This window comes from Danio aesculapii, chromosome 11, assembly GCF_903798145.1.
Source record: "Danio aesculapii chromosome 11, fDanAes4.1, whole genome shotgun sequence".
NCBI lineage: Eukaryota > Metazoa > Chordata > Actinopteri > Cypriniformes > Danionidae > Danio > Danio aesculapii.
Window position 1 is genome coordinate 26612375 of NC_079445.1, and position 22417 is coordinate 26634791.

A 22417-nucleotide genomic window follows, 5' to 3' on the forward strand; every position below is an offset into this window, starting at 1 on the left:
CGATTTAAACTAATTTAAGTAATGTTGTTTTTTCCTCGCAATTGAATGTCGTGATCAATCAATCGATTTTGGTGTAGCAGCTGCTTTAAAAGATTGCTTAATGTTAATTTTAAAACGTAAAGACTATATTCGAGACTAGAAATGAACAATATACATATGATATGAAACTCGACGGGAAAAAAGTTGCAAAGCAGCGAAGATTCCACAGTGAAGTTAACATATTTTATTTCTTTAAGTGCCATTCATGCATATCGGGGGAAGGGTGGTATTGACAATCCTAATGACACTTCAGAGTTATTTTACAGCACTAAAACCAATACAAAGAGAAGCCGTGTCATCTTATTGGACAGCAAAAGTAATAAACCGTGCAATAACGAAAAAGGACAAAAAGGAGAAAACAAAGGAAACAACAAATACAAGTATGACCAGGACAAAATCAAAACAAAGATTAAAATAGAATATAAACACTGAAACACTGAATGTTGAACCATAGTACAGGTAAAAGGTAGTGTCACACAAAAAGCCAACGCATTTTCATCACATATATACAATATAGATATATACATACTGTGTCACCCTTGGATTGGACAATAACAAAATACTCTGTATTCATCTCCCTCTTTTCTTTCGCAGGTGAACCCGAGCCCTTGCCTTGATCCCTCGCCACCCCGGAGGAAAAAAGGACAATCGAAAAGACACATATTTACAAGAAGCACAACAACACACCAACAATGAATAAAATAGGCTCCAAATACCAGAACGTGTTGGCAGTTTTCTCCCATAAATGTAACAAGGCTTCTCAAATCTTCCTTGATTACAGTAATCTCTCTGGCAGATGCGTCTCCATTTGTTTTTACTTCTTTTTTTTATTCCTTTTTTCTTTTGTTTTACGAAAAACGGCGTTGTCTTTAAACAGTTCACACAACACAAACACAAAAAATCAAAAGGAGCAATGTTTTTCCTTGTCTTTTTTGAGGAAAAAGAGAGATCGAGAGAGAGAACTCATCACCTGTCCAGCTCATATTTTCTCCCCTTTGAAGCTTTCGGTTCGGTCCGATCCTTTCAGACTTACTTGACAATTTACCCGCTGCCCCAAATGAAACCGTCTCTCTTTGGCAAACAAGAGATCCAAACACATCACTACCACGAATAGATTGGCAATACATACGAAATAGCTCCAACTCAAAACGGACGCTCCTTCTGTGGTCGACATCCAGACTAAACCGTGATCGAGGGCGAACACCACAGTATGCTTAAGGTAAAGTTCGATGGCAGACGTTCATGAACAACGCGAGTGCTTGTGCTTCTGAATTCTTCTCGAAAGTGCACACATGATGACCAGATAAAAAAGCTCTTTGTTAGACAAACACTGAGGCAAGGCGAACACTTCAACAGCTTCCAAAGAAAAGAAAAAACACCAGACGAAACAACGGATGGAAAGGAAGAAAGGATGCAGGGAGCCAAAGCAGATTTGGGCAATGGAGCTTAGCTTAAGAACAATGTGCTGAGAAACAAAACAAAAAACACACACACAGACGGTCTTGGGTTCTCCTCTCTTGTATAATTCAGCATCATGGCCAATTGAGTTGGATTCCTGGGTTGTGTTAGGCTTGTGTAATATGGTTTTGCCAATTTAAAGCCCATCAGCAGCATCAGAGGATCTGACGATTGTTATGTAATGATGGATTACATTGTGAAAAACTGCGTAACTGATGGTGGACAGGATTCAGAGAAGAATCAGGATGAAATGTCATGAACAACTGGGTTTCTTAACCTTACATAGAGGAAGAATCCCTCAAAACTTGTCATATTTCACCCCAAAATAAAAAAATAGATTTTTTTTTCCCAAGAAACCAATTTACAAGACCATTAAAGTTTTGTTCTTAATCTGTTAAGGCAACCCATTCTATTTCGATGCAAAAGTGTTGTCATATTCATAGAAGAAATATATTTAATGCAAGTAAATTGTTCACTTTCATTTTTCAAATATCATTTGTAAAAATAAAATATCAAAATAAGGGGAAAAAAGTGTGTGTGTCTGTGATCCCACTGAATAGTGTCAAACAGTCGTGTGTGTACAGAATATCCTGTCGCAAAATGCGTTGAAAATCCTACACGACAGTAATAGTTTGATTGTGGTGTTTATATGTCTGTACTGCACTTTAATAATGCGACTAAAATCGGCATACTCCACGTCTTAATCCGATTTCTGTTTAGTTCGATTATGATCTTAATCGGATTAAATAAAATAATAATAATAATAAAAATAATAATAATAATAATAATAATAATCGCTGTTTACATGGTTGCTGACAAATGCATAAAAAATGTTGTTTGAAAGTTTATCTAAATATGATTTAAAAAAGTATTTTGGGGCTGGACTTCTGATCCTTTAAAAAGAAGTCTTTTAATGTCCTTAAATGATTGCCATTCTAATTATAACATTTTTGGTATATAAGCTATTACAACATTTAATTATTATTATTTTATGTAGTTTGATTTGAAAATGTTCTTATCATTGACTCATACAGCATATTCAATTTCATTTATTATATAATAAAAACTGTCAAATGTATTAGCTTCTTAATACTGGTAAAACAACTACATTTTAAATTTAGTGCTGCCTGAAAACGGTTACAATAAATTAACAATGAGAATAATTTCAACAAAAATAAAAATTAAACTCAGAAAAAAGTAATTAGTTAAATATCTGAACACATTACAATGTACGTATGTGAGTGTATGTGTTCTTTGACAATAATAATAGTGTCATTAAAATTCATTCATTTTCCTTCAGCTTAGTCCCTTTGTTAATCAGGGGTCGCCACAGCGGAATGAACCACCAACTTATCCAGCATATGTTTTACACAGGGAATGTCCTTCCAGCTGCAACCCAGTACTGGGAAACATCCATACACTCTCATTCACACACATACACTACAGCCAATTTAGTTTATTCAATTCACTTATAGCGCATGTCTTTGGACTGTCAGGGAAACCAGAGCACCCGGAGGAAACCCACGCCAACATAGGGAGAACATGCAAACTCCACACAGAAATGCCAACTGACCCAGCTGGGACTCGAAAAAGCAACCATCTTGCTGTGAGGTGACAGTGCTAACCACTGAGCCATCGTGTCACCCCTGTCTAATTAAAATATAAATTTCAACTCCCAATCTTAACGGTCATAAAAATAGCCAAACAATAATTACTTTCTTTTAATTTTGAGCTTGAAACATGACAAGTTTTCATGATTATAAAACATTTGTGAGGAAGGTAAGGTTCATGATCCATGAACGGTAGGGTTCAACCGTTGAAGGTAGGGTTCATGATCCATTACGGAACAATCAAAAACCAAAACATGTCAATGACTAGTGTAAATACTTGAAGAGTTCGTAATACTGAAACACAAAAACGATTGTCATCAAATCACTTTCCAAGTCTATTTGCACTTAAACACGATCAACAAATAAAGATGACTTCAAACTACTGAAAGGGTGCGTAAACGTTCAAGCGATGAGAAACAAATTCACTTTTTCCCTTTTCAACTGCACTTTATGGCTTTTCCAAATCAGCGCTGCACTCCAATCGACGTGCTGCTCCTCTCAGATAAATACCCTGCTAAAGGTCAAAAGCCTGCCTCTATTTCTAATTTGGGTTCTGCTATTCTAGTCCAGATCTTGTGCATTAGTTTTGTGCTCTTCAAAAGAGATGATTGTAATCACTAATAGCCCTAAATAAAAGAAATAAAACAATATTGCACAAACATTCCATAATATCACTGATATAATAAAATGACACTGTGGTTTAAGTTAGGAGAGCATTTCAAAAGTCTGCAAAAGCCTCGAGTTTTTTGATTTTAAACTCGCACGACGTCTTTGTAGTAGAATTTTAATGAACATTCCTCCAAAATAAGGCTATTAGTGTATCGAAATATTTGAGCCTGCTCCTTTCCTGCAGTATCACGCTACACAGATCAACAGCGAAGGTGCGCTCTCTGCAAAAAAAGTCCTTGTCAGTGCAGCAAAGAGCGAGGGAATTCATGTCGGTTGGTCCTTGGGTTAAAATAAAGAGGGCTCTTTTATTGCGGACCATTAAGCAAATGTGCCTTGACGTGATTTTCATCTCCTCCTCAACGCTGCTGTAAAGAGCCACACAGCAGGCTGATTTTCGCAGGCCTCTCCGGTATCCCACAAATCTCGTAAACAACGTGTGAAATTTTCAGCGGCGGGTCCTGAGGGCTTTAAAAGCGACGCGGTCTGATTGGGGGAACTACAGGTGGACGAGGATTGTACGAGCGATGAGGAAAATCGACAATAGTGAGGTCTCGTTTTCTGACGCACACGTTCAGACTATTAGTGACAAAAGAACATGACACACATTAGACGGCAAAGATACACAAGTACAAATACTGTAGGTAATGTGGTTTTGCTAAATTTCCTTTAGATTTTGCTAGAATCGAATGCATGGCGACTTATTACAGTGTGTAGGGTCGTCGGAGGAGCATTAAAACAAAAATAAAAAGAGGATATTTGTGCCTGAATGACCAGAGAGAACTGGAGGTGCTTCAGGAGTGACGCTTTACCTGCATCGTCGGCCCTCTTCTGAAAAGTGCCCTGCATCTCGGAGGAAGTTTCACAATACACGAGGGAGCCAATCGCGTCTGGCCTGAGTTAGTCACCACGAGAGGGGAGAACAACCAGACGTGTCACTCGGGAAATAAATCACAGAACAACAGTTGAAGAGCAGGGGTGAGCTTGGCAAATTGAGCGGGCTTGCAGAGAGGCTGTGGGTTGGGAGACATTTTGACATAAACATGAACCACTTGCCTCTTGGACAAGTATAAAAGCGATCACTTAAACATGTCCTAGTAAATGTGATTGTCTTCAAAGTAATATCTTTTTTTTGTTTTGTTTTCTTTTGTTTGATAAAAACACCAGGAACACAGGAGTCTCTTTCAGGTCATATTGAACAACACCTGCACTTATTTTTTCAAGTGTCCCGTTCTGATCTGCTTTCTGCCAGGGGCGTGCAGACACCTCAGGTCCAGCCCTCTTTGCTCTGTAACACAAACACTCTGCCTCCATTCGCTCCTCTCTCGTTTAAGTCTGCAGCACACTTTGCGTTCGGCGACTGGGTTAGACAATAGAGTCCCAGTCGAAGTCGTCCTGGATGTCGTCAGCAGGCATGCGGCGCATCTGGAAGTTTCCGCCGGTCATCATGTGCTGCTGGCTCATCTGAGGATGATGGCCTGAGGGGGAGTAGAGCAAATCTGTCAAGACCCATACATTTTACCAGAATTGGTTTTATGGCTGTGCGATATGGGCAAAACAACCCTATCACAATTTTCTTGAACAATATTGCGATTTTGATTTTAATCACGATTTTGACATACACACAGACGTTTTACAGTGTAAATCTGAAAAGTAGTACACCTTTTAAAGGTGTAATAAATTGTCTCTAAAACAGATTTATGGCATAACAAATAAATAGACTACAGTGTGTGTGTGTGTGTGTGTGTGTGTGTGTGTGTGTGTGCGCACTGTCAAACACAAGTCTCCGATGTTTGACCACATCAGAAGTTTTGCCATGCGTAGATCATAGACCTCTTTGTGACGCTTCTGTGAAATAGGTCATTCACATATCGCGTCTTTTGTGTGCGCAGATATTGGGAGTGACACGTGTGCGTAAAACTGCAACAGTTTTGTTAGTTTGTCATCGTCTGAGTAAATGGTTGATAGTCACCGAGCAACGAAAAAAGAGAGCGAGTGCAACGTGCGTTAAATGCTGAAGAAAGCGACACACTTTCCACGCACTTTTAGATGAAATATGTGACTGACAAGTCTTATAAATTACCTGATTCTGCGATACATCAGCCTTCCTGTATCCAAAGTAATCCCACACCACATATGTTGACTTTTTTTGGCACCATGTCCTCCTGTGCTGAACTCATCATCCCTGTTCATGCAGGCTATTTGTCATTAAGCTCAGTCTCCTGTTCTAGCACTCTGTTTACGTTACGATTGGTTCAACAGCATACTGTGGGAAAATTGTGCTGTAAGGCGATTTAGATATCGCACGTTCAAATCGCAATTTTGATACCATTTCAATTAATCGCACAGTCCTGCTTGGTTTCTTTGATTTGTACATGCTTGTTCACCCAAAACGGAAAACTGTCATCATTTACTCACTCGTTTTTCACTTGAGTTTGAGATTTTTTTTCTGTTGAACACAAGAGAAGCTATTCTGAAAAATGTTGGAACCGCTGATTACCTTAGTATTTGTTCTTCACAGTAGGGAGTTCAATGGTTATCGGTTTCTACATTTTTCTAAAAAAAAAAGTGTGTTTTTGTGTTTCAACAGTAAAAAAAAAAAAAAAGAAGAGAAATTTAAATGTTTGGAACCACTTGAGGGTAAGAAAACAGAGTAAATTTTTATTTTTGGGTAAACAATCCCCTTAAAACAAACAAACAGAATACAGCTATTGTAAACTGCAACAACACTTCATAACGTCAATGTTTTTACTAAAAGTTTCAACAACAACAAAAAATCTAAATTAAAAGCCTTTATGAGCAAAGGAAACTTCTTAGAAAAACAATACAGAGGTCATGAACTGAAAAAAAACACACATTAAGAAATCATGTCCTGATCAAGAGTGTTATAAACATTATAATGATTATTATAATTTTATGTAAAACCTTGATAACATTATAAATAGACACTAAGGGCCTTATAAAAAAGGCAGTTTGTGACCCCTTAAAAACAACATTGAAGTAAAGGGTTTATTCAAATCGCTATGGAGAATAAAATATAAAATATACAAAAATATCTGAATTTGAAGTGTGTTAATTTAAATTATTGTCAATTATTATTCAATAAAACTGAATATTATAAGTCATCCTAAGACGCACATATGCCAGCAAACTCATGCAGCACTGTATTTGGCCAAAATGATTGGTTTGACTTTTCGGTGATCATCTACTCTTCTGCATCTGAATTTCACAATCTGAATTTCTGGTTTTCAAGTTTAGAATATTGAATTTTTCCATCTTAAAAACTTAAAAACTGATTATCAGTAGTCTAGGAATTCAGAACCAAAAAATCAGAAGTTTGTAAATAAGTCTATAAACACCGGTCTTAAAATTCACATGTTCAATATTCAAGTTAAGAAATTCAGATTAAAACAATGTTATGGCATGTAATATTCAGTTTTATTAAATTAAAATTGTCAATAATTCAAATAACACAATTCAAATTTAGATTTTGTCATATTTTAAGCTCCATAAATCTCTAACTACAATACTTGCCTAACACTAATATACAATGACATCAGAAAAAAATGTAGTCAAGAAAGCCTAAATTCTGCTGAACCTGATGCATAGCCTGCGGTCATATAAATGTTGTTATAAGAGCTGTAAAACACAAGCACCTGTCATAGTGGGTCCAGCGCTGCTCATAGGTGGCATATGAGTGTATCCTGGAGGACCCATCAACGAACTCAAGCTCGGTCTCGAGTCCATGTACACGTTTCCTGAAAAACAAACTGATGTTACCATGTCACTAATGCGGCAGTGGTAGTAAGTGCCAGTGTGTATTTTAGTGATGAATGAGCGCACTCACCTCTGTTGATGTGTGGGCTGGCCTTGTTGGGATGCATGGAGCCATGGCACACCGATGCCTGCACTGCCCCTTGTGGCTGGATTCCAGTCTGGGCAAAGAACTGATTGATGGAGGAGCAGAGGTCTGCCATCTGAGTGGGCTCTAAAGACCAGTTATTCATCTCCGCCTGTCGCATACTCTCTTTCAAACCTACAGGAAAAAAGCACGACAGATCATTTAATCACTCTGTTCAACCGATTCCACAAAAATAAAAACAAGACTTGAGTGACCAACCACAGCTACTGTTTTAAATTGAATTTTATTCCTCAAAAGTTTTACATAAATAATGTACAAAATAAATTAAGCTTGGAAATAAAAATGGGCATTTTTTTGTAAGTAATTAAAGATAAAAAAAGTCTTTATAGATAGTTAATAAGCAGTAAACTCGCACTACTAAAAGATAATTAATTATTAAACATTTATTTAAAAAATAATAACATTTAACTAATTGATATTTGAAACTGTTTATTGTGTAACTATTCAAATATTTTAATAGCTGTGCAAAAGTAAAACACAAAACAAATGAAGCAGAGGATTCACTTAATGAGTGCTTTGCAAGTTAATTAGACAATTTAATTACACAATTCAATTTCCTGAGATAATCAAAACCATTTTTTAACAATTGGTATTTATAGACTAAGCAATGTTCTTTATGCTAAAACATAGTTTCAAGAAAATTATTCATTATTAATGATTAATTACATTTTCACAATATAAAAACAATACAAAAAGTTATACATATTTAAACAGGTAATTGCATTTAACAAGCTTTACCAGGACTAACACTCAAAGTTTTTTTATAACCTTTTTAAGCTAATAATATTTAAACAAACATAAACCCTATATTTAAGAAATATTTAAATAGCTGTGCATGAATTACTACATGTTTAATCTTTACTGAACTGAAATGTCAATTTGAAAAAAATAAAATAAAATAATGAACGAAAAATAAATGAAATTAATGAAATATATTTACACAATCCTAATTAAAAATAATTTTAAAGGGGTGGTCCACTACAATATCATATTTTAAACTTTAGTTTATGTGTAATGTAGCTGTGTGAACATAAACAGCATCTCTGAATGTAAAATGCTCAAAGTTCAATGCAAAGGGAGACCTCGGTTTTTACAGAGTTAGCTTAGCAAAGCCTACAATGAACAAAGTTTGTGGACTACAAAAAATACTTCCAGGCCTTGTGAGATCACAAAAGTTCTTTTACCGCGCACACACACTGCGCAACTAAGGGGCATGGTCAGAGGCGCTGTAATATTACAGCAGAAAGAGAGCTAAAAACCAAAGGCTGCTATTTCCACAGAGCTTCTTCTGTTTCTGTAGTTGGGCTTCCCAAAGAGAGAAGTGCTTACAGTTCAATATTAATTATGTTCCAGAGAATTATAAAATACATAGCAAGCATGATTTGACAAAACACAGCTTCCAGAATCTCTCCAAGTTCAGTTCTGGATTCGGTTAAAATCTCCTCAAAGAAGGAGCAGCTCCAATAAGCAGAAGCTGTGGACTCACAACCTGTAAGTGTTTTTATTTGTTAAAATTGATCGTGACATGCAGTGTCTAGCATTAACGGTATGCTGTAGCGAAGATGTAAACAATGGCAAATGCTGTTTGGCACCGCTAACGATTTAGCTACAAATTCATATTTATCAGTCAAACTGCTGTAAACACACACATGCTTCACCAGCGCGTGCAGCGTCTCTCCATGCGTGTGGCAGTGTTTCTCTATAGGCAGCTTTCCCTCGTTCTACATCTCAGATAATGAACTCGCAAAAGATATGTGAATGATTCATATTACACATGCATATTCCGAATATATGTGAAAGACGTCGTGTAATGTGTTGAGTTAAAAAATACAGGAGAGCTCGGCTAACTCATGTAGCAGCAGAAAAATCAATCAAGGCTCACACAGGTCGCATCCCACATCTTGTGCTTTATTCTTCTACAGAAAATAACCTAATCCGAGCATTAGAGAAAAAAGAATATACATCGGTCCCGCGCACATGCGCTTCTCTTTAAACGCGTCTACAGACACATACATACACGCACACACCAAGGTGATCTCTCTTAAAGGAGCCGCGCCCCATTTTCACTCGTTACAGACACTTGTCAGATTTTATTTTAGAGAGTGGGCATGAGGTTGACTGACTGTTTACACAGCACAAAAGCGTGTGCTTGTACAGGCGTGACGTGAAGCCGATCCACGAATCACAGCACATTATGACACATGACCAATCAGAGTTACTTGAGGGCGGGCCTTTCAGAAGAACTAGGAAATATATCAGTCGTTATCATGTTAGCAGAGTAGCTGTATATAATCAAAGTAAGATTTTTTAAAAAAATAACGTGATTTCCTTTAAGTGAAACATGAGCACACATTGCTTTGCATCTTATAAACACAACCAAGCCTTAAAATTACATTCTGGACCACCCCTTTAATGCATTTATTATTATTACCCACCCATCAGAGTCTACTATGGGACCGTCCGACAGATCGCACTATTATGTTTTTCTCTTCTTTTTCATTCTTTTATAACACATTTTATCTGTTTTTATGCCTATTTATTTTATTTTTTACCATTCTTGTTATTTGTTTTTCTTTTTCTTATACTTGTTTCTTTTATTCCTGTTTATGTAAAGCACGTTGAATTGCCACTGTGTATGAAATGTGCTGTATAAATAAACTTGCCTTGCCTTATTATGTTCTATGGACCTAGTTCAAAATAAATAGTTATTACCTTGGAAGGGTGACAAATCCACATCAGACCAGTTGCAGTTAGATGCGATGCGGCAGCTTTCTTTCAGTGCATCCAGGTTGGGGTACCAGTCACTGAGAAGACCTGCAACAAGGCAAAAGCAGACAGCAATGATGGCCACAGCAAACATGCGAATGTGTGCACTTGCTATTTAAAGCAGCAGGGGGCGCCATAACCCTCCGCTTTAGGCCTGCTCTCTGAAGTCTGTTGCCTGTGCTTTGTTCTCATTAGAAGCAGCTGTATAAATCACCCCGTGATTTACTGCTGAATGCTCCAAAGTTGCCATAAATTTCTTAATGCAAAATAAATGATTGTTAGAAGTGGCCTGAATAAATCGGCCTGCCAGGCCAATGCTGGAGCTGAAACTTCGAGACAGGAGGTTCAGAATATGGATATCAATTTATAAAAATTCCCAAGATTGATCACCATTTACTTGAACAATCAATTAACTTTTTTCATTTTAACCTTAATAATGCAAGATCCTCTACTTCAGAGGCAGTCAATCATGACATACGCAAATATTTTTACTGTCAATAAAATGCTAGTGGGATTGTATAAAGAATAACTGAAGTGAATAATTAAATAATTTAACTTTTAATGACTAAATCAGGGGTGCCCAAACTCTGTCCTGGAGGGCCGGTGTCTTGCAGATTTTAGCTCCAGCTTGCCTCAACACACCTGTAAGGATGTTTCTAGAAAGCCTAGTAAGAACATGATCAGCCCAGGTGTGTCTGATTTGGGTTGGACCTAAACTTTGCAGGACACCAGCCCTCCAGGACTGAGTTTGGGCACCCCTGGAATAAATGTAACACCTAATTCATAATATTGTCAGCAGTGCCATCTAAGACGTAGTCAACTGGTGCATGTTTGTCCATAAGAGCCAGTATGTTGTAGTTTTGCTTGTTAGGAGTGTTATTTTCTTGACACATGTAGAAAGTCTGGGCAATGCATAAGAATCTTACTCATGTCAATGACGTATTAAGGGCTCATGCATTTTGCTTTTAACTTTATGTCTTTATATACATCGCATTAATAAAAATTCTGTATTTAAATTGTACGTTCATGAGCTAAATTTTAAGCTTAGATAAATTATATGCTAATCCATGTCTGACAATTAACAATTTTATCATCTTAAGTGATTCTGGCTGCAACAAGAGGGTGTGTTTTTTCTATGTACAGTATAACATGCACTAAATTGTACTGTAAAAACGTATCCAAGTGTAAACAAAAGCAAACCTGACCCAATTATGCACTTACTCTAGCATCAACACCGTTTTACATAGCATTTACATGGCTTTAAGCTCTTCTGTCAGACTGCGTTGTGTTTAACAGTACCCGTACCAGAGTGCTCTGCTTCACAAGTAAAATGCTGTATACCATATGAGCTACCAAGCATTTGGAGATATATACGTGATGAAACACGTATGTTTACAAATCCTTTTAGGTCTTTATATAGTACTATGCAAAGAGATGTACAAAAAATATAGCTTTTTTTGTCTGTAATCTGTTTCTCCTAATTTTTAAATATCTTATATTTCAATTATAAAAATTAGTCTATCATTTCATATTATGCTCAGTTTTTTTTCTTTTGTGGTGTCACAAAATACAAAGTTTAGAATCATTTACATGAGTGCAATATTACACGCCATTTCTGAAGATGCAGACAGAAAAACTAATTACAGAGGGCAAAAAGTTGCATTCTTGAAAGTACAAGGTTTATATTTTGCATTCTATTTAGCGACATTTAGTTTTTTTTATGTTGGACCAATAATCATCAGTTTTTGAAAAGTGTTTAATATTTCATTAATATTTATTTTTATGTTTCTACAAATTTAATCAAACATTTGCCCTGAAGTTCTAAATAGACCCTTTTAAGATTTCCTGGTTTCTCAGTAGCGGAAGGCATCATAGTTGGGTAAACTTAGAGCGCAGAGAATGGGAGAGTACAACAATTTTTTTTCTTTTTAAAATCCTATTTGCTGAAATAATAAAAGAAAAACTCCACAATGGTGTTATCAAGACTTTCAGAAAAAGGAAAAAAAAATAGTGTGAGACTGATGACGGCAGCCAGAGGAGAGAATAACTTCAAATTTACTCTCAGCTCCATAGTCGCTGCATTAGAAACACCTCGCATAAGCGGTAATTCTTTTTTTGTAATTTGACGCAAAGATGATATAATACATACATAAATGCATATAAATGTTCTTAGTTAAAATATATATATATATACATATTAAAAACTTTATGATGAACTTATGATGACCGTTAAACACATCATAACAGTCTTGTCAAAAGGGTCCATGAAGTGAGAAATATGATCACGTAGAAAATTAGTACATTTCTGAGTATATACTTTATAATGTACAAAATAGTCCTCACATGTCGTTAATAAATATATAGCCAAATATATTAGCCAAAATGAAACAAGATTTTCAGTCATTTATTTTCTTTTCATCTTAGTCTCTTTATTAATCTGGGGTCGCCACAGCTGAATGAACCGCCAAAACAAGATTTTCTCCAGAGAAAAACAAATTATATTAATGGAAATTCAGTGACAAATTCCATGTTCTATTAAACATCATTTGGGAAATACCTAAAAGAGAAAATCAAATACACAGGAGGGCTGTTAATTTGGACTTTAACTGTATATATAAACTAGTAATTTATTAAATTCACAAAAATGGTTTAATATTGTGATATTTATCGTTATCAGGGTATGGAGTGGTGTGACGAGACGTGATTGTGTTCACTGGAACGAGACAAAATCTATACAATTTAAGAATCAATGATTAAATATATGACTGGAAAACGGTCTTTTATTCAACTGCCAAAAAAAATAAATAAATTCACAAAATGCAAAACTATTTAGGTGCTTTTTTTAAAATCAACTTGTAATGAATGTTTTTACTTTTATTTTATTGAATTCTTTGCTGTAAATGACATTCAAAAGATTTTGCTAATATGTGAACGGAAAATAGTCTTTAAATATCATTTTAAATATTAGCAAAATATTTGGTCATATATCAATGGAAAATTGATTTTTATTCAACTGAAGAAGAAACAAAGAAAATTGATGTGCTTTTTAAAATTGTCTGGTAATGAATGGATTTTTATTTCTATTTGAATGAATTTTTCCATAAAGGACATGCAAACACTGCAAAATACTTTGCTAAACTCTACAGACTAGATAAACTACTCGCTACTGGATGCGAGTACGGACTGATAGGACAGAAATCCCATTGCGATTTAGTCTTGCAAGATCTCGTCACACGCCTAAAAATGACTTATATGGTGTTATGAGATTTTGCCACATCACCCAGCCCTAATTTGTGGAAAAAGGGACAATTTTGATTGTGTTTTTTCTGTCTACTAATGTTAATTTCAGACAAAATCTGAATCAAAGCCAGAAATATAGCCAGAATCAGGTATTAGAAATAACAATGTGTTGTAATGTAGATATAATGGTGAATCTTACCGGTATTGCACTGCATCTGTTGCTGGTGAGAGAGATTCTGGTGCTGCTGCTGCTGTTGCTGTGCCGTGTGCTGCCCGTGGGCCGGGTGCCCGTGCTGGCTGTGTTGGCTGTGCTGGGGATGTTGGCTGTGCTGCGGGTGCTGGCTGTGCGCCGTGTGCGGGTGCTGGCTGTGAGGGCCATGCTGGGAAAGGTGCTGTCCGTGGGGAGAGTTGTGGGCCGAGTGGGGCGGGTGAGAGAGGGGCACCTGGCTGCCATTGTTGGGGATGTTGTTGGGGTGCGAGTTAGTGATGCTGTTCTGGTTGTTGTGAGGGTGGCTGCTTATGGTGCTGCTGGGGGAGTGTTGGTAGGAGCAGGAGGTGTGGGTCTGCTGGGACGACTCCGAGGGCAAACCCATCAGACCTGCCAGGAGCAGACAGACAGAGAACATAATTTTAAACACAGCCTAAGAAGTGTAAAAGACATTTCCTAATGATGATCATTTCAAAACTCAAATTATAGTAGCTGACGGTTAGCATTTTACACTGAAGTTGCATTTGTAATGAATACATTTTTTATAGTCCATGTTTTTTATTTAATTTATACATGTGACCCTTGGCCACGTCTTGAATGATTACACGTGTATGTTTTTGGCAATAGGCAAAAATACATTTCAAGGGTCAAAAATAAAGATTTTTCTTTTCTGATTATGTTCCATGAAGATAGCTAGAAAATGTCTTACTGTAAGACAAAGACAAAATTTTCCATTATTAATATACTATGTAAGAATTTGATTGGGTTGATTTTAAATGTGATTTTCTTAGTGTCAGATTTTTTGAACCCTCAGATCACAGATTTTGGTAAAATATTGTCCTATGCCACAAAAAATATATAAACTAATAGAAAGCTTATATATTCAACTTTCAGATAATGCATGAATCTCAATTTCCAAAACCTTATGACTGGTTTTGTGGTCACATATGGTAACTCATGGGGCCAGTCAGAATCTGCAGACATTTTTTACTATTTCTGAGTATTTTGTAAAAAATCTGCAGATTTATGCAGAATGATTTTATGAGTATAATAACTAAAAACTGAATATTTAAAATAAAAATAATACATTTTTAATTAAACTTAATGTTTACAATACAAATCCAATTAGATCAACTTATTTGGTAAACATAGCTAGTCTTTTATATAATATAAGTACTAAAAGACAGAAAATATGACTGTATTGTAAATAAATAAATCATATGAACATTTAATATTACTGTTATTAAGTTAAAATATTAGTGAAATTAATGTAAAAACTGGATAAAAATAAATGTATCCACATTTACACAAGTCAATACACAGACTAAATGACTTGCTAAAAATCTGTGGATTCCTGCGCACACAGATTCCGTGTGGGCCTACTCATTGGTTTTAACGTGGTTTTGTGCATCAAAACAATTTAAGTGTAATACAGCTCTACATTATTTCTCCACCTCACATGAGGGCAGAATGTGTTATTCTGTAGTTAACATGGCACAATATTTCAATAACTTTTATACATTTTATTGATATTTAAATGTCAGATTCCACATTTACCAACACATCATATTTAATAATCAATATTTAATAATATACATACACAAACATGTCATGTTTAAATTTGGATCTATATTTTTTATTCATTAATTTAAATATTATGTAACTATACATCTGATTAACAATTTATTTATTAATAATATTAAATAAACACCAATAAACACCAATTTTAGTGACACTAAGTAAATCATACAGAAAAATATTTATGCAATAACTGGCAGTAAAACGGCGCAAGCAGCAAAAGTGCAACTTTCTAAACTCATTTCCTGCATCACTGTCCTTATCAATGTGCTAAAACCACCCAAACACATTGAAAACATTTGATCCTGTGTTTAAAAAAACCCAGCAGGCTGCCTAGATGTGACTCAGCACAAAGTCGTTGTTGTCTGCCCTCTTAAATCGCATTCCTCTCTTTCCAACTTTTCATTTGGGCAGCGATTGTTTTGAACTCGTTTCTAAAAATGCCAGACAAGCTTCCAACATCTGCACACTCAATAGCAATCAGCGAAGCGTGCAGCTCGCGGTCTTAAGAGGTTCTGTCCATCATGGCGCTGGCACTGTAAACCTATTTGGGTGGAGAGCTTTTAGAGCCGACTGCGGGCCCTGCATCGCTGCAATCGCCAGAGAACACTCATCGGCGGGGTGACAGGGGTGCATCTCTTATCAGCGCAGAAAGCCTATTGTCCAACCATGGGAGAGCACAGAAAGCAATTAGCCAGCAGCCCCCCTGAATAATAATGCGAGTTCATTACCTATTATCAAAGCCAGTGAATTAGCTCGGTGTCTCCAGCAGTGGGGTGTGAAATCCTCTCGCCAGCTTTATTTGCTCATTTTAATTGCCCGAGCTTGTCTGACTAAGAGATTTCACTTTTATGCACATAAAAAGGTAACAACTTTCAGCTAATGAAACATAGATGATAGATTAAAGAAGTTCACTTTGGAAACATTAACATGAAAAGCGTCGGATTGCAGCGAAGTAGGTTAGACGCGGGGGCTCGTCTGGCGTCGAGCGCAACCTGCTTGTCAAGTGCTTTTTGTACATCAGTCAATCAGATTATAAACAATAGGAATTAACTTCTAAAAGAGCGGCAAGCTTGCCTGAACTAAATCTAGCAGTGCAGTGTTCTTACTAGACGTTGATGGGCAACTATTTGAGATGTAGGACCAACTATAGATAAATAAAAAAAAATCTAGTCCTTCATAATTCATAAAAATGGTTGCCAAACTAGCTAAAGAAAGCATGGAGAAAAAAAAAATACTAATTTTCCTAAGAAATGCTTAAATAATAAGTTGTCATTTTAAAATGCACATTCATTCATTTATTTCCTTTTACTTTATTTTATGGCTTAGTCTCTATTTCAGAGGTCACCACAGCGGAATGAACTGCCAACTATTCCACCATATGTTTTACGCAATGGATGGCTTTCCAGCAGCAACCCAGTATTGGAAAATACCCATACACACTTATTTCCACAGACTCATACACTACGGACAATTTAGCTTACCCAATTCACCTATAGTGCATATCTATGGACTGTGGGGGAAACCAGAGCACCTGGAGGAACCCACGCAAACACAGGGAGAACATCCAAACTCCACACAGAAATGCCAACTGGTCCAGCCAAGACTCGAACCAGTGACCTTCTTGCTGTGAGGCAACAGTGCTGACCACTTTTTCTGCATTTTTTTAACCAATCAAAGATTGCAAAATAGTATGCTTGTCTTAATGCATCTCATGATGCTTTCAAATACAAATATGACTGTCAGCGTTGATTTAGCTGACCCATATTATTAATATACAATTCTATATAAATGTTATCTGAAAAAGAAAATTTATAATAACATAATACGCAACAAAAATAAAAAACATCTGTGATCCAATGTAATCCATTTAAGTTACTATCTTTTGATACAATTACATAAATACATTTAAAATCTATTATTTCATATTACTAGACCCACACAGAATCGGCGAGCACAGAAATCTGCTGATTTCCAACCAATCCTCCAGTCTATTTCATTACTTGTGTAAATGTGTGTAAATTTATATTTATTCAGATTTTAAATTAATTTCAGTCATAATATTGACAAAAATGAAAATGTTCATTTGATTTATTTACAATACACTTTGTACAGTGATATTTTCTGTCATTTAGTAGATACATTATATGATAGACTTGCTTTGTTTACCAAATAAGTTGATATAATTGAATTTACACTGTAAACATTAAATAAAAGTTAAAAACGTATTATTTCATATAGTTTCATACAAGTTTAGTTATGATACAAAAAAATTATTCTGCATAAATCCGCAGATTTCTGCACAGAATAGGTATGTAACGATTGACCTGACTCACCATTCGATCCAATTCATGATACTAATCTCACGATTCACAATTTAGTCACAATTTTTTAAACAAAATTGAGACAAACTTAAGGTGAACTAGAGGTCTTTTATTTTTTCTCAAATGCTGTGCTTTTTCTTTTTTTTTTTTACAAAATAAAATCTTTTCTGCAATAACTAAACTGGAATTTTAAAACAAAATCCAAATAAAAAAGTATAATATAAAGAATAATACAAACTAAGGAAGACTGTTTAATATAAACAATCTAAAACTTTGACTCTGTGGCTACATTACAAATTAAAATGAATTCCAAATCAAAAATGAACTACACAAATTAAAGAAGGCTCTTCAATACATACAAACTAAAACTGTGACTGTGCTGGGATTTGACACTTTTTAATACAAATATCAGCATATCTAAGTTTTCTGGTATAAGCCGAGATCTTTGCACATTCACAATGTCCACTGCTGATGAAAAAACTCTTTCACTGAGAACTAAGATGGCAGGTGTGGAGAGGAAAGCCTTTCCTAAACCAGAGAGCAGTGTGAACAGAGGTGGCCAATAGGTCCTCTGCTCCAGGGGACTGGCCACTGGCATAAAATACTGATTATAATATATGATATTATAAATATGAATCAGCAAATTATCAAAAAATGCATAAACTGAATTAAAAAAGAGAGGGTAAAAAGGAACAATCTAATATTTGGTTCTGTAACAGCACAGCTTTCTCATTCAGTCTGAAAAGCACCTTCACACTTTCGCTATGAAAACACTGCTGCACCATGTGATCTCCGTAAAGTTAGCACTCGTCAGACCAAGAAGAGATGCCAAACCTCCAGTCCGCATGATTTGGCCTATTAATTGTTTTTTTGTGTATAGACGTCTGTGATAGTAGTTTTTCACTATGCTGCATCATATTCGTTGTTCTGTTAGTGTTCAAAACATGTATCGCGATTCATTCATATTTGTACTGGTCTGAATGGTCACACATTTGAACAGATTTTCAAAGGACTCACAGTGAATCGTTACATCCCTAGCACAGAAACAGCAAAAAAATGTCTGAAGATTGTGTGTGGCCCTGCATATTACCTCTAAATATCATAACTAAAACACCCTATAGATCCAATTAATATTGAAAACAATAAATTATTATGAATAAATATGTTATATATAAGGTTTATTTGGTATTAGAATGAATGTTCACTTTTAGCTAGCTGTTCATTAGCTTACAAACTGGCAGTCTATTAGCATTTACAAAGCACATAGTGATGCTTTATTCTGCATAACCATGTTCTACATCCTAATAAAGGGCACAGACTTTGTGAAGAAGCTGATACTCACAGGCAGGCACAAACTGAATCAGCACACTCGACACTGAATGCTAATTTATTAATTATTTTTGATTATTCAACAATGCTTTCAGCCACCAATTAGACTGAAGCACTCTCAGGCTCTATAAGCTGCACACAAAATCTCCATCTGGACTTGGCCTACGCTCGTGCCTAAACCATCTGATGGGACGGTCCAAGTGTAAAACTCACTCTGTTGGTTGTAGGACTGCTCAAACACAGTCTTGTAAAGGCTGCGGAAGGAGGCACTGAGATCTTCGAATTCGGAGAAGAGCAGCTGCTTGTCACGGTCCGGTATGCTGTACTGGGCCTGGGGGGCCTGCTGCAAACTCATGGATTGGGAGACCGACTCGGGATGACTCGTCACCTGAAGAGAGGAGAACAACAAAGGCAAGATTTACAACATCATGCAAATATATAAAATAAATAAATAAATCCTCAAATGTGGATCAGGGCATGCATTTCATTCAAACTGTTTGTGTGGGTTACAGTGGTATTAGTGCATACAGAAACACCATTAGTGAAAATAGCTGATTTATCTAATCGGTTTTATGTTCGATACATCAGAATTTATTTGGCAAATGTTTCCATCTATCATTATTTGGAATAACACTTGTTAGTTAAGTCATAAACAACCTCAAGCGGACAAACATTTTTGCACTATATGACATTTTCATCACTCGTTTCTGATTTAAATCAGAAATCTGCTTCAAATTGTGCATTAAAGTCATTTAATTGTGCATTAAAGTCATTTAATTGTGCATTAAAGTCATTTAATTGTGCATTAAAGTCATTTAATTGTGCATTAAAGTATGTAATTTTCACCACAAGAGGGCAAGTATTTTGTTTGAATCCACTTGTTAAGTCGTGACATGAAATACTGTTTACAGGTCCTAGCCGCTAGTCATTTAAATTGAGAAAATATTCGTTTATGACCACTTTTTAGTCACATTACTCATTAAAGTGAATTTTATATGAAATCATGGTGTATATTACTGTCTCTGGACTTGCTGCATCACAGACACCAATATATAAAAATTAATCACTTTCTGGCCACCTGATATTAGGTATGGTTATATATATAATGAGATCATGATTATCGAAAAAGTACTACATTGTTTTGTAAATGTTTATTATTACCATTTGTTGAGCCTCCCCAAACAGTTGTATATAGACCATTTTGAGGGATGTAAACAAAAACATCTTTCCTGTATTACATTTTTAATCTCTATTCCCTGAGCAAATGACATCACCACATCAAAATGGTCTATTTCGAATGGACCCGGAAGCCGCTTCACTTGACATCACATTAACCAAACGAATAATGAAAGTTATTGTCGTCATTAGATCTTATGGTACTCTTGCAGAAATGATGTTCATGGATGAGCTAATGTGTTCAAAACATATTATGGTGGCGTGAAGCGGAGTAAAGCTATCGAAGTTTTGAAGAATCAAGAGCCCTGAAGCAATTCAAAAGCAGCAGAGCTTTTATTATGCAACAGTCGATAGCTTCTGGCTCTTTCTTGAGTCATGATCACTTGGAGAAGGAGCAGCGCTGTTTTATCATACTGAATGCATTTAAGGGTTCTGTTATAAAGCAGTTTTGTCTCTGAGCAGTTTAATAAAACACATAATATATTGTATTATGAGTAGCGGCCTGGCCAGTCAGTGGCATTTAAGAATGCGTTCAACAGCGCTTGAATATTAGCAGGAAATATTTTTAAAATGTAAGTACCAATTGGTACCAAAATGTAGTATCGTGACAAAGCTACATTCTAGTGTTTTTTAAAATATATTTTAATAAACAAGTTTTACATACTGTGCACCAATAAGCACGCTATGCAAACCGTTTCTTATTCACAAAAGGGGTCTAAAATTACCCATATTCATACACGTTATTTCAATCACAGCTGAATGTCTGTTCTGTATCTGATAGACGTACATTTTCCAATTTATATTAAAGGTAATTCTAAATACCTTATTTTTGATATGCATAAACTGTAGCAATAATTTTTTAGAAGGCTTTTCTAAATTAAATGATCACATTTACACATTTGAGTTTAAAAAGGGCATATCATATAATAACTATACTGTATAATAAGCTTTTAAATTGTAATGGAAAAGCAAAATGCAGAATACCAAATGACAAAAAAACTGAGATGATTTGTACATCAAAGTGTTAAAACTAGGTGACGGAAGCACAGCTTATGACAGAAATCCGCCTTGCCAGTGTAAACGGTGGCAGCGCAGCTCAGCCGGGCCCAGTGACCGGCAGATTAGTGCTCAGATAGAACATGACAGCACTGACTACAGCACTCAGCGTCACAGCACAGGAAATTAACTGCCTGACACACTGCAGCACAATATGCAGGAGCACAACGCTTGACCGTTTATTTACGAGCACGGCTGAATCTCTACATAACCACGCAGCCATGATCAAAACAGACACGTCTCCTGAGACGCTCTCTGAAGTTGTTTTTACGGCTGTTTATTCTGTAATTAACAGCTTGGCGAAACTAACTCAGAAATCGACAGCGAGATCATAAAAGCTTGCCTGCAAAAAAAATAAGGCATTGATCCATAAAACAAATCCTTCTAATGATAAATATCCGGCTAAACTGAATACAGTGCAGGTTTGCCTATTGAAAGGAATTAGCTTGTGTGTCTAAACTCAAAAAGGGATCTGCTCGCTGTTTTGAGTCTGAAGAGATGCCTTTCGTGCCCAGAATGAGTGATTCATTGAATGGCTCCCAAGGCCTCCATAATGCCGAGCATATTTGTGGCGTACACAAGGGCAGAGGCTCTGCCATGTCTAGCTCAAGACAACAGTGTTTCACAGACTGGAGAGGCTGGCAAAACAGTCATCTGCCACTCTGAACAAGTCTAATTTGAGCTGTCGTTGCAAACTGCTGAGGGGAAATTTATGTATCCGAACACAATCGCAAAGCTACTGGCAAACAGATCCTGTGAACAGATCATTGTTAGTGGAGTTTCCAAAGGTGTTTTCCTCTGCTGATTGGCCAACGCAGCATATTACAGAAAAGTATATTTTCTAGAAATCAAAAACACTGTTCAGTCAGAAAATGTTTAGTCATTATTGATCCTACACTTCACATTTCATTCATTAAGCATGGGATCACTGAAAGCATGATTTGTATGTGCTGAAAATGTAATCAGAGTAATAACATTTAAAATTCATTTTTTTGGCAGTACAAATACACTGAAATAAAACTTTAGTACTTATAATATACATAGT

The 22417-nt window shown here is 36.0% G+C and overlaps 1 protein-coding gene across 1 annotated transcript in view; it reads right to left on the reverse strand.

Annotated features, from left to right (window-relative positions):
* Positions 1-200: 200 nt before the first annotated feature.
* foxj3 (forkhead box J3) overlaps positions 201-22417 on the reverse strand; it is a 112052-nt gene continuing 89835 nt past the window's right edge. The window contains 6 exon segments of the mRNA XM_056467787.1: positions 201-5251; positions 7430-7531; positions 7621-7809; positions 10408-10509; positions 13901-14299; positions 19354-19528. Coding sequence (XP_056323762.1) covers positions 5139-5251; positions 7430-7531; positions 7621-7809; positions 10408-10509; positions 13901-14299; positions 19354-19528 — 1080 coding nt within the window. The 3' untranslated portion in view covers positions 201-5138.